General features: G+C 33.4%; 1 protein-coding gene across 1 annotated transcript; it reads right to left on the reverse strand.

The window, feature by feature from the left end:
- Positions 1-9,276: 9,276 nt before the first annotated feature.
- Positions 9,277-13,076, reverse strand: LOC116000399 (probable 2-oxoglutarate-dependent dioxygenase ANS). Its single transcript, XM_031240479.1, has 3 exons — positions 12,526-13,076; positions 10,261-10,594; positions 9,277-9,641 (listed from the first exon to the last, which is right to left on the reverse strand). Exons 1-3 carry the CDS (start codon positions 13,026-13,028, stop codon positions 9,393-9,395), a joined length of 1,086 nt encoding a protein of 361 aa, XP_031096339.1. The 5' UTR covers positions 13,029-13,076; the 3' UTR covers positions 9,277-9,392.
- Positions 13,077-14,695: the final 1,619 nt, after the last annotated feature.

Consider the following 14,695-nt stretch of genomic DNA (forward strand, 5'->3'; position numbering starts at 1 on the left):
TTTTTGCAACTTTCCTATTCAGTTTGACGAGAGATATTGAGTTAAGATTTCCTAACACTGTTCCAGCAGAATTTGGGTTCTTTCTACCTCGGTTCGTTGTTTATGATCTGGTGCTGATTCAGAATATTGAAGCTGCACGAATCCAATCACGTGAAGATGTTTTGAAGATTATTTTGATGAATGTTGATGTAGTAGGTTTTGGACCTTGTGTATGTTTAGCATTTCATCTCCCTGTAATCTTGGCAAACATCTAGTGGATTGGGCTGTCGTGGGTGCCCCGCAGACGTAGGAGATTTGGCTCCGAACTGCGTAATCTTTTGTTGTGTCCTGGTTTTACCTTCTTTATCTTTATCTTTTTATGTTTAAATCAAACTAATTAAAGGATAAGATAATCTGTTCTAAAATTAAGTAGAATCTTAAGGTTTCGTACATTCAAGATTCACGATTATCAATTTCAATTGGTATCAAAGCACGGGGACTTAAATTGTTAGTCTAATCGATCTAGCGTTACAATCGTGTTTCCTGAACTTACGAGTTCATCATGTGTTTTTGTTTTTCTTGTTTTGGTTTTGTCTTGGTTTTTCACTGTGTGTTAAGTGTTTCAGAATGAATAGTTCTCTTCCAAAACTCACCGGAGATAATTATGCCTACTGGAAAGCCCGCACCCAAAGCATCTTAGGGCTCAAGATGTTTGGAAGACAGTACTGTCCGGATGGGATCATCCTACCAAGGCTGGTGAAAAAGAAGGAGATCCACCAGTGATAAAACCTGAAGTTGAATGGTCTATGGCAGAAACAACTACCGCAAATTATAATGCAAAAGCTCTTGATATAATTTTTTCTTTAATTCACGAAAGCCAATTTAATTTGATTACAGGTTGTGCCACTGCCAAAGAAGCTTGGGAAATTCTAGAAACAACATATGAAGGCACTACTTCTGTCAAACAATCCAAACTTCAGCTGGTTCAAAGTGACTTTGAAGACTTGCGAATGAATGAAGATGAAAATATTGTAAGCTTCAATGAAAGAGTTCAAGAGATAGCCAGTCGTGCAGTCACTCTAGGTGAACCATTTTCACAACAGAAGTTAATCAAAAAGGTGTTACGTTCTCTTCCGCCTCGGTTCAAAATGAAGGTAACTGCCATACAGGAACACTCCGGGTGGGAAAAACAAACCTTGGCTGAGCTAATGGGTAATCTCAGAACCTATGAAATGGAAATATTGACTGACCATTCTAGGAAACAAAAGAATGTTGCCTTTTCAGTTGACAAACAGGCCCCTGAAACAGATCCAAACGATATTGAGGATGATGATCCAGTAGTTCTATTAACCAAACATTTCAATAAGATCTTGAAACAGGTCAAACAGAAGAAAAGCTTCCGTGGCAACAACTCTCAAAACTTCAAAGGATCAAATACATCAAAACCCAATATCACGTCTAATGGATCAAATTACAAACCATCTGGATCTCGTACAACACAACCATTTGCCACACGTACAACTCAATCTAGAGAAAAAACAGGTGGCAAGGGCATTAGGTGCTACGAGTGTGAAGGTTTTGGACATGTTCAAGCTGAATGCCCCACTTACCTACGAAGGAAAAAGTCTATGGCAGCACTAACATGGAGTGATGATGAAGCTGATCCAGAAGTCGAAGCTGATCCAGAAGAGATAACCGGTAACTTTGTAGCGTTCACAGCCAGGATTGAAGCTGATCCAGAAGTTGAAGATAAAGATATAGCTGATTCAGGAGGCTGTGACTACAACTCTGCAGAAGATCTTGATATTCCTCCTTTTTCTTATGAAGTAGAATATAAAAAAACTGTATCCCAAGTGGGAATGCTTGCTTAAAGCTAATCGTTCTTTGTGTAGTCAGGTAGGCATATTAGAAAACGCCAACAAAGTGTACAAAAATAAAGTATCTTAAAGAGATCTTCTACTCGAAGCTGCTTCTGCACAAGAAGCTAAGCTGAAACAGGAAGTGATCAAGCTTACGCAGGAACTGACTACACTCAAGAAACAGATCCAGATGATGGATACTACTTCAACCCTTAATGAAATTCTGGACACAGGCCGGCAATCAACTACAAAGTTTGGTCTCGGCTTCACAGGGGACAAACACAACAGTCAAACTATTTTTGTCAAAGCTGCTGGACCAGATCCAAAGGATGTGCCAGAATCTAGTGCAGCAAAGAAAATGGATTCAGCAAGGCATCGTCGCAATATGGTCCTGAAGTATAAACGTATTTCTAAACCTTATAACCCTATTTGTCATTATTGCAGGGTTCGAGGACACACCAGACCAGAGTGCTATTACTTTTACAAAGATCAAAGAGCCGAGAAATACACTCACAAGCGCATTGAACCTTTTGTAAAACAAGTTTGGGTCAGGAAATCAGATTTTATATCTCAGTGTATACCACATGCAACGCAAGGGAAAAATGGTTCTCATGAACTAGTGGAAGATAAAGAGATTGGATTGGAGAATCTACATTGACAGATCATCATCGAAATAAAACCAGGTATTTTATAATTCAATAAGCTAATTTTGCCTAATAAGAGTTTGCTCTCTTTTCCAGATCAAGAACTTTGTTCAGATGTGGAATCTCTAAGTTTCGGACTCAATGCATTATTAAAAGCTGAAAGGAAAACCTCTTTGGGAGTTTTGGTACCTTCTAATTCTTTTCTTTAGTTGGTATTGCCTTAATACCTGAGTCTTGGAATCTATTTACCTGTTTTTTATGCTTTCCTTATGCCTTCTTTAAATAATGTGCATAAGTTTTTTTATGTGTATATCTCTATTATTTACTGTTTTATTCTCTGGACCTATGCTTGCTTTATCTGTTTCTGAACGTGTTTTGCTTGATATGCTTGTGTCTGTGCCAGAGTTAATCTATGTGTTTTTCTTAATTGATATCCAATCTGCTTTTGCTATTCTTGTTATGTGTTCTGTGTCTTTGTGTTTTTTTGTGGTCATGAGCATATGTGACTTTGTGCGTGTGCTTTTTGTGCTATCCGTTATGAATTTGTGCCTAAATTTGCTTTATCTGAATGTGTTTACTAGTTTATGCGCTTTGTTTGACCCTTTTGACATTTTTTTGCAATTGTGGCTATAAGTGCTTTTTATATTAATTGCTGAATTGTCTTCTAGTTCTGGGTTTCTCGTTTCCATCTCTCTTATGCAGGTTCCTGTTACAACTTCAAGGAAACTAGCGCTAAGATTTTATGGTGATATTGTGATAAACCAGTCACGATGTACATATTGAGAGGGAGCATGGTTTTCTGATTATCATACTATTTGGTTATCTTATTCGGATTATCATATTTGAATCATCACATTATTTGAGTACTTTGACAATCGGATTTTCTCTTTGGATATTTGGAATTCTTGGATAATCTATAAATATGTCTATTCGTATGGATATCTTGAGTTGTTTTGGGTATTATTTTTGGATGAGATATGGATAAGTCTGGATTATGGTTTGCTTGGAAGAATTTTTAAAGCTATTATTGATCATAATGCTGAAGATAGATTATTTGGTGTATTGGATATGAATATTAATCATGATGATTGATCCTAGTGATACAAGCCACTCAGGCACTCTCAATAGTTGTTCGCCTTTGTCAATTATTTAACAGAAAGGGGGAGTGATAATTGAGGGGGAGCTTTGTTGCTAGTGCTGTTTTGTTGGTATTCTTGGTAACTTTTGGCGTTGGATGTAAGTTGGCTCTCTATTATCTTATGGTAGTTGGATGGTTTGAATGATAGTTTTGATTATTATATTACTTGGTTAATCAACCGGATTCTCATATTATTTTGAATCCTCATATCATCTGGATTATTGTCTCACACGAGCATTACCGCGAAATTGCTCGCTTGGAAACTCGTCATGCTGAAATTCTTGCGTCTCGAGGTGTTTTCTACCTTTGATTCAGATCCTGATGAAGACTCCTTTGAATTCGAATCCCCGGCAGCCCACTAGATGTTTTTGCCCTTTGTGAGTTATTTGCCAAAACAGGGGGAGAAAAGTTGTATGCTAAACATAGGGGGAGTAATGGTTATGGTTTGATGGTTATGGTTTGTTGGTTTGTTGGCTGGTTTTTGGTTGGTTGATGACTGCTACTGATCTTCTGGAGTTGATTTTGTTGGACTGTTTTTATTGGTAATAATTTGTAATAATCTCGCTTGCTCTTGCTTAGTATATTTGATTCGCACTTTATCTTGGTTGTTATCTCAGCATGGTTTTGGTTAATATATTTGGCTTTATCTATATGATGGCTTATTGGTTCTGCATACAAGTATGATTGGATATATCTCTCTGTTGAGTATCTGCCTTGTTATAATGAAAAGTGGTTATGGGTTTCAAGGATGATCTTTTGATATAATGAGCTTTGAAACATGTCTTGTTTTTGTCTAGGCTTTGGTTGTAAACAAATATACCTGTGGCTTTTTATAATAAAATATGTTGTTATTTTTGTTTGGCCCAAGGTATATTTGTATGTTAAGATTTTGTCAAATAATTGCCAAAGGGGAAGTTTGTAAGTGCAATATTTATAATGCACATTAGTGTTGGCATAATTAATTGACAAACCTTAGAATAGTTTAATTTATTTTATATTTTTGTTGTTAGTGGTTGACGTGTTCAAAGCTTATGAAGCTCCAACAGAAAGGTGCTTTGGTTTTCAAATATTATGGGTGGATCTAATTATGTGGACCTCATTATTTCAAGAGAGAAGTTTTAGCTTTTGGTTGAGGAAAGTGGTTACGTGGGTTGCTATTTAAAGAAAGTCTCATGAAGCTTATTTTTGCAACTTTCCTATTCAGTTTTACGAGAGATATTGAGTTAAGATTTCCTAACACTGTTCCAGCAGAATTTGGCTTCTTTCTACCTCGGTTCGTTGTTTATGATATGGTGCTGATTCAGAATATTGAGGCTGCACGAATCCAATCACGTGAAGATGTTTTGAAGATTATTTTGATGAATGTTGATGTAGTAGGTTTTGGACCTTGTATATGTTTAGCATTTCATCTCCCTGTAATCTTGGCAAACATCTAGTGGATTGGGCTGTCGTGGGTGCCCCGCAGACGTAGGAGATTTGGCTCCGAACTGCGTAATCTTTTGCTGTGTCCTGGTTTTACCTTTTTATCTTTATCTTTTTATGTTTAAATCAAACTAATTAAAGGATAAGATAATCTGTTCTAAAATTAAGTAGAATCTTAAGGTTTCGTACATTCAAGATTCACGATTATCAATTTCAACTCTAAATGAAATTTTTGAAATGACACCCATATTTATACACACACAAAACCATTACTTTAATGTAATGATTATGCACATTAAACTTTGTTTTATGAATATATATATATATATATATATATATATATATATATATATATAAAGAATATTATGAACCTACTATAGAATATAATGAATAAAAATACATATAATGTACATTTTAGTTTAGTGTTTATGTACATTATAAGATTTAAGTTTATGGATATATATATATATATATATATATATATAGAACAAATATTTTAGCATTGTATAAGATGAATGTTATTAAATATGATACGCTTGTAATATAATATTTATATACATTAATTTTTTAAAAAAATATATAAAAGAAAAATTATGTACCTACTTATAAAGTAAATAAAAATACATATAATGTGTATTTAGTTTACTGTTTTAAACAATTTTTGTTTAGTTTGGTGTGGTCATTATTTTACTTTATTATTATCTGTAATCTCTTTGCAAAAAATAACAATTCTATAAATGGTTTGCGTGATGGTTATATATAAAACAAAAGTGTGTACGAAAAATAAAATTTAAATAATTAGACATATATATAGATCCAATACTGCTAATGTCTATCAATACGTATACATGATTTGTATGTTGTCTAATTCATATGATTGTGAAATTTAAACATTTAGTAATTTTTTTTAACAAACATTTAGTCAAACATTTCGTAATATAGCAAAATTTTATTAATATAATATTATTAGTAAACAAATTTGTTTCGGTTGTCTTTGATGACAATAAAGTCAATACTAAATTTGTATCGAAGCATACTAATAGCGTTCGTACTTATATATAATATATGAAGTGAGCGTACGAATAAAGAATTCATTTGAACATGTTGGTCAATTATCACTTTACTGTTGTTGTTGTTATTATTATAATATTTTTTGTTCCTCAATTAAAAATGATAACTGTTTCTTCCTAGCCTGTATAATAGCTCGTGATCTACTGATCTCCCACCATACAGAAGAAATAAATTTAACTAAAAAGAATCATTGCGACCAGCTCAAGAGAGTGTTGACAAAAATTAAACTCATAAACTTTTGATACAAAAAATATACTATATCCACTTAGCCACCAATAATTATATATATGAATTGAAAAAAAAAAAATTCCTTCATGATGTGATTTATAATCATTGGTAACAAAATTTTATTTACCAAATTTTGAGAATAATTAAATCATTATAATTGCGAGAATAATGAAAACAAATTCTGCGTAATAAATAAGAAAATTCATTGAAAATTATGCATAATTTTATAAGAAAAACTAATTTATTAATTATTATTTACACCAATAATTATAATTCAAAAATACTTATCTATACTACTATTAATAAAAATAAAATCATCATTTGTAAAATTCTCGCCCAAACAATAGTAAAGATAAAATGGAAAAGAAAAAATATTACTAATTGATTGAAAATATAAAAAGATCCTAATCTATATTATATAAAAGTAAAATACTCCTATTTCATTTTCTCGCACAAACTTTTGTAGTCAATTAATTAAATATTTTATTGGTCAGATAATTAATAAAGCTTATTTAGTAAGAAAATGTAAAATAAAAATTAACTAAAATCTATTAATGGTAATATTGTTTCTATATTCACGTATCAATACTATAAATAAAAGTAAAATCCTCCCGTCAACTTTCACGCACAAACTAATATTATTAATTAATTGGTAAAAAATTAATAAATTTTAATTGGTAATAAAATTCTATTTACCAAATTCTGATAATAATTCAACCATTATAATTATGAGAATAATGGAAACAAATTATGCGTAATAAATAAGAAAATTCCTTGAAAATTCTGCATAATCTTATAATAAATAATAATTTATTAACTATCATTTTCACAAATAATAATAATTTGAATACTTATGTATACTTCTATATCTATACTACTATTAATAAAAATAAAACCATCTTTTGTCAAATTCCCGCCCAAACAATAATAAATATAAAATAGAAAAGAAAATTGATTTTACTAATTGATTGAAAATATAAAAAGATTTTAATGGAAAAGGAAATGGAAATTAGGCAAATTGAAAAAATGAAAAATATATTACTAATTGACTGAAAATTATTCAAAAACTTTAAAAAATTTAATTACACATTCCTTTTGAAAACTTTAAATTATTTAAACTTTAAAAAAATTAATTAAACATGGGTTGTTAGATTTTTTATAATAATTACAATTAATTCATTTAAATATGGAGGAGGAAGAAAAAACTAAATGTGATATGATGAAAATGAATTTACTTAAGGTATAAAAGTATAATTTCACATATATTAGTGTAATTGACTAATAATAATTGCCTAATAATTATTATGGTAATTAAACTAAACATTGGTCGTTGAATTTAACTATTTTTATAACAATTATAATTAAATCATTTCTCATTTTTCCTATATTTATTTTAGTAATAATATAATTACATAAGACATATTACATATCGATCTTTTTAAGATAATTGTAGACAAACAAGTCATATATTAATCGATTAATTGAGTAATACTTTTGTACTAATCTTATAATCAAATAAATGTACACGTTCAATATTCATTATTTTTTTATAATTTTCTTTATTTTTATTATCTAAATATATAATAAAAAATTTATCCTTGCATCGCACGGGTAATTGAACAATTATTTGCTCTAATTCAAGTAAGGAAAACATCAAAAAAACATAGTCGATCCAATCAATTTCATCAATTACACTATATAATATTCGATGTTATAATTTATATAGTTGTATATCGATCCAAATATTCTTAAAATATTATAACAAATGCATTCCTTGTATTATAGTAAATCTTATTGACTCTCTAATGAATTGATTTGGTGGGTATTTTAATTATGTATTGTAATATTTCAACCAAATTAATTTGGTATGTATTTGATTTATGTATTATATTATAATAAAGTTTAATTTGACTGATTTCAAATTTCAAAATTGAATTCTTTGTCTAGGATGGGCGGGAAAAATGGCTTTAATATATATATATATATATATATATATATATATATATATATATATATATATATATATATATATATTTTCAAAATTTTGTAATATTTATGAAATGACCCCGCTCATTTTAAAAGTTTATAATATTTATGAAAATGATCGCGCTCATTTTTTACTTGATTTCTCATCCGTCAGATTTTGCAGATCAATGGTTTGGATTTGTTCTCACGTTCTCACTTGGGTGCATAGTTCTCATATGATTAGGATTCTATATATATATATATATATATATATTAGTTCAATATTTAATATTCCATTCTTTTATAATATATAAAAAATAATTAAAAAAAATGTGTGTTTCTCAACTAAAAATGACTACTTTTAATATGTGTGAGTCAAATACTTTTTAATAGCAACAAACAACACGTAGACATGAGCGTGACCCATTTCAAATGCATTGGTTTTGATACCAAGATGTATATTCCATCTTAAATTAACTAAGAATTCAATATGATAATAAGACTCCACATTTATATTTTATATATAAGTCATAACAAGATTAGACATTTATATTTTATATATAAGTCAGACTTGTGTGAGACCGGTTGAATCTTAGATTATTATTTGTTACTTATGATAGAAATTATAGTACTTATTATCAAAAATTTAATACCAATTTGAAATAAATAAATTATTACTTATAATAAATTATATAACATTTTTTTGAAAATATATTATATACTCTATAATATTTTATGTGAAATTGTGAGACTATATATTTAGGTGAAATGATTTTTATTAATGATCAAAATTATAATACTTTTAATTAAAACTGTGATACTTACACACCTAATTGTTTACAACCCACTCATCTAATGAGATTGTCTTACACAAGTTTTACATTTACATATATTATTATTATTATATTATACTGAACAATATACTCACATTATCAAGTTAAGCTTGAGCAATAAAATTGCAAGAGGCAGCAAAAGTAATCAACTCTGATTTTATTATTAATTAAGCAAATCACAACACACCACATAGACGACATGCATTCATATATGCTAAACATAATACAATGCAACACAAATAGTATTATATATTCATCGAGGCGATTTGAGCGATTCAACTTGAGACTTGCCACAAGGGCCCCTTGTTCTGATGAAAGATCTGTACTGATTGAAGGTCATGGCAGGGTAGATTGCAGGCCTCTCCTCAGTAACAAGTTCCTCCAAAGGTTTCACCACCGTTTCTCCCCCTGGATTGTAGAACAAAGCCAGTGACACCCGTTCCTTTCCCGAGTTCACAATCACTCTGTGCTCTACGCTTTTGTACATCCCGTTCGTCAATACCTAAAGCCATTCAACAAAATTACAATTAGTTAAGATAGATCCATATTGGATGGACAGGATGTTACGCCAAAAGCTATAGCTAATAGGGAAAACACAACTATATTTTTCTGTACTGCGTGTTGGATTGGCTCTTACCAACCTCAGCCCAACAATCATTTAGTCACATGTGGTGCTGGACTTGGCCCTTATCGGCCTCCGCCCAACAATCCCCTCCTAGCAAGATCAGAGTAGTTAATATCAAATGCTTAACAGTATGCCAAAAGTTATAGTCAATAGCCAAGACGCAATTTTATTTTCAAGTGTTAGGTGTTGGACTTGACCTTTACCGGCCTTTGCCCAACAATTCCTTAGCTTGGACTTGGCCCTTACCAGCCTCCGCCCAACAATTCCCTCCTAGCAAGAGTAGTTAAGATCAAACGCTTACCACTATGCCGAAAGTTATAATCAGTTGCCAAGAAACAATTTTATTTTCTTATACCACCACATATTTTCAAGTTTCAGGTGCTGGACTTGACCTTTACAGCCTCTGCCCAACAATTCCCTAGCTTGGACTTAGTTCTTACCGGTCTCTGCCCAACAAATGCCATGACAATAATCAAGAACAACATATATATAATACCTGCATTTGATCCCCCATGTTAACAATGAAGGCGTTGGGCACCGGCTTAACGGTGACCCATTGTCCGGCGTGGCGGACTTGGAGGCCGGCGACGTCGGCGTCAGGGAGGAGAAGGGTCATGCCCCCTGGGTCTGAGTGGGGTGAGATGCCAAGAGTGAGGTCTGGTTGGGGGCATTTTGGGTAAAAGTTCACCCTCAAACATGCCCCTCTGTTTTCATCTCCTCCAAAGGCTTGGTGAAGAGCGTCTTCTTTCAACCCAAGGCTCACTGACAGAATCCTTGTCAGTTTCTCACAAAGCTTCACCACCTCTTCACCATATTTTGCCACCAATTCCCTTCACATAATATATTTCCCACAAATAATTAGTTTCCAAAAAAAAGATAATTATTTTTAAAACCAAAAACAATAATTGTGCTACAATAGTAAAAATCTTCTATCATTTTTTTTAGTATTACTGACTGTTACAATGTAATAGCACAAAGAGTCAATACCACTCCACAGGAACCCATGACTTCTCAGTTAGGAAAGTTGTGTCACTTAGACTACCAGTTCATTGAACCGGCCATATTTGTATTTAATTGAATGGAAAGAAAGAAAAACAAATATTTATAAAGTTTGACCCATTTTTTTTCAAAGTCAATGGATTATAATAATTAATTAAAGCCACATGTTTATAAGAGTTATCTAAGCAATTGAAAAGTACCTAAACCAAAAAATACATATAAAACCCGGAGGTCAAAAAAGGTGTGTTTGCACGTTTGAAATGCTTAGGATGAAAAGTGAAGAAATTTTAAGTTGTAACCCCACTTGATGGGATAACACATCCATTACTATGCCAAGATATAAGACTGTACGGGTTCGTGATACTTTTGTCCATATCCATATTTAAGTAAGCTAGTGTCTGTATCAACCAAAATTATACATATACATATATACATATCAATGATAGAGATTTATGTGACCCAAAAAAAGAAAATCACTTCGACAAAATAATAAGCATTAGGTGAAATTTTCTCAGTTGAGTTTAGCATAGTCCAATGGAAAGATAGTTAAAAATTGTGGCTGTTAACTTTATCAAATACGAGGAATTACTTTTAATTAGACTACTAAAATATAAATTATTTCGAGAATTTTACTACTAAAATTTAAAGGGAAGTATTATTTGTATAATGTTTTTGTACTAAATAATGTATCAAAATCACCTGTGAAATAAATAACTGGCTTTATTATGGGTAATAATAAAGTTGTGTAAAATAATATCCTCTGACACTTTTCTATATGATGATATATATGTGAGATAGTATAGAGATGATTAATTTGTATAGTTTTAGTTGATTTGCAAATGATTATATTTTCAGTGATGATGAACGTCCCACCAATGAAAAGGAAAAGGAAAAGGAAGTAGTGGAGTTAGTTTGCATCATATTATGGGTAAACAGAGAGATGTGGAATGTCTGGTGCGTAAAGAACATGCAACAAGTGTATGCAATGCTACCCTGAGATAAAAGAACATCACATGATACCGGTCCTTTGTCTTTATTTATATCCTAGAATCATGTGAGATGCCTTTTTCATTTAGAGCAACATTTTGCATCATTATTTATGGGCAAAGTAACATAATTTTATGGTAACCCTATCTAAAATGACAAGAGATCCACACTTATAATCAACAAAGTCCATGAGTTCGAATCATTACCCTCTTAGTTTGAGCCTTTCAGCTATGGGTAACCTATGCTAATTTTCTTTCTTGTGGTCCTTTGCCGACTAGAGTCATAAGGAAGGGTTTACTCATACTCCTTAGAGTTGTGGAGTTTTTCTCATTACCGAAAAAAGAGTAAGGAGTGGGGTAACTCCAACCAAGATGACAAGAGATTCACGCTTGTAACCACAAGGTCACGAATTCGAATCCTTGCCCCCTTGGTTTGAGCTTGTCAGCTATGGGTAACTTGAGCTGATTTAATTCCTTGTGATCTTTTGCATGTTAGGGTCAAAGGCAAAGTTTACTTGTACTCGGAGTTCCAATTCTCTCATAATCCAAAAAAAAAAAAGAATAAATTGTGGGGTAACCTCAGTCAAAATGACAAGAAATTCATACTTGTAAGTTGTAACTACACTATTTGAATTCTTGCCCCATTGGTTTGAGCTTGTTAGCTATGGGTAACTTAAGCTGGTTTAAGGCGTAATTTACTCACACTCGAAAGGGTTGTGGTTTCCTTTCTCGTCAAAAAAAAAAAAAAAAAAGAAGAGTAAGGAGTGGGGATAGACCTGCATGAAACGGGAAGGCGAGGCCACTTGCTGGGGTCCCTAAGCGGCTCCGGGAGGAAATGAAGGAAGAAATAATCGCTCCAGTCGAGCTTGGCCTCCTTCACCACCCCGAGCCGGCTGCCGTAGCCTTCGTAGGTGGTGGGCGAGTTGGCGTAGCGCTGCTTCTCCTCCAGCGGGAGGTGGAAGAACTCCCGCCACGCCTCCTGCATGCCGCCCATCAGCTTAAGGTCAACGCCGTGGTTGATCACCTGGAAAAATCCCCACTCACGGCAAGCCCCGGAGATCAACTCACAAGTCTCCCTCCGGACCGCCCCATCGCCGGAGAACAGGCTGTTCAGGTCAATCGTGGGGATGTTCACCTTGTTCACCGCCGGCGAGTTTCCGGTGAACAAGGGGCGGTCGGAGAGGTGTTTGATGTAGCGGTCGGGGATGGTCCGGATGCCGCTCTCGGAGAGCGACTGGACTCGGACAATGGGCTCCGGCCAGCTTTGTACGCAACTCATGATTATATATGTTTAATTTGGTTATTAATTGAGTTGTGGTGTGAGAAAGAGTGAGGGAGATAGGGGGGCTTAAATAGATGAGGGTGGTTGAAATTCCTTGGCAGAAAGCCAAAGAAAAAAAAATGGAAAAAGAAGAAAGAAATTAAAGAATAGAATAAAGGGTACAATTAAAAGAACGTGATATTCATGTTTCTGTAGAGAATGCTTACGTAGTGTACACTGCAACTGCGCTTCAACAGATATTTTGCATACGTGAGTGAACCATAGACAACCTGGTTCCACTGCGTTAACGTTTTTCTCCTTTCACAGTTAATAACAGGGCGTTTGGGTTCACATACACTTCAGAAAAACGGCAGTGTGAGGGCAAAACAGAAATAAATCTAGATTTGTGAGCATGAGTTTAACTAATTCAGAGGTTAGTTAATTTATGGTCTCACAAAGGGGCTTAAATACTGATTCAGTAGTTAGCTAATATTTGAGAGAAGAAACCTATGGTTCGAAACTTGACATTGATAGTGCGGGAATTATGTTCAAAGTGAGCAAATCCAGTGAATGTACCAGCATTTGACCATATTTGTTAAGCCATTGAATTTTGGTGATTTATATACTCTCACATGCTTTGTCAAGTAGGAGTATGGAGGGCTCTTGGGGTTGTGGTTCAATCTTTTGGGAGAAAAAGAAATAAATCTAGGGACCACTTCTAGTTGAGGCTGTTAGCTAGCAATCATTATTTCATAGGTCATAATTAATCTACATAGCTGTGTGGACTACAAATAAAAAAAAATACATTTTTAATATACTAAAAGTACAATGTTTATATATTAAAAATATACCTTGTATTAATTCGTGGTCTACGCAACTGTGTGGATTATGGTCCGCATAAAATTTGCCCTCAACTAAATGGTTGGTCCGCGAATAGCAGATTAAACTTGGGTTTATTATAATATTAGTGTTTGCTCCAAGTCTCCAGCAAGGACAACCACGGTTGTCAAAAATGAGGTTTAGATCTGGATTTCAAACATGAAGTCCAGATCTGGACCTCGAAGGTCTGGAACGAGGGCGGCGACCATGGCTGCCGCCCTCGTTCTAAACGGCCATGACTCCGCATCATCCTACAAAACAAGGAGGCGTTCTCAAATGACCAAGGGTCTTTTTCGAAAACAAACTTTGCATCACCCTCCGCAAAAAAAAAAAAAAAAAAAAAAAAAAAAAAAAAGTCAAAGATAAACATGTTGAGATGCCATCACGTTTCGCATCGCGTCAAACTTCACCCCATTATCAAACAAGAAATAGCCTACTAGAGTCTACACCCTCTTCGACGACTCACTCTGAGCCGGCTCCCCCCATACCTAAGCTGTCGAATTCCAACTTGTTGGTCCCGATGTGAGGGGTTACAAACTAGAGGGGGAGGGGGTGAATAGACTTGTATAATTTTCGAAAGTTCAACTATTCAGACAAGCTGACCGAGTGGTTACTCATTCACGTTAGGAATTAATTATGAATTAATTCCAATTTATGTTTGAGAATTAAACTCCAGATTTAAGTTGCACGTTATGGAGGTTACATATCCAATTTATTTCAGATGTTAATGCTAGAGATTAATGCTATTCATTTCTCTATCTCCCATAAAAACTTGGTGTTGGGCAAATTGTTTGGCGCTGATTTTG

The sequence above is a fragment of the Ipomoea triloba genome, chromosome 12 (genome assembly GCF_003576645.1).
Source record: "Ipomoea triloba cultivar NCNSP0323 chromosome 12, ASM357664v1".
Taxonomy (NCBI): domain Eukaryota; kingdom Viridiplantae; phylum Streptophyta; class Magnoliopsida; order Solanales; family Convolvulaceae; genus Ipomoea; species Ipomoea triloba.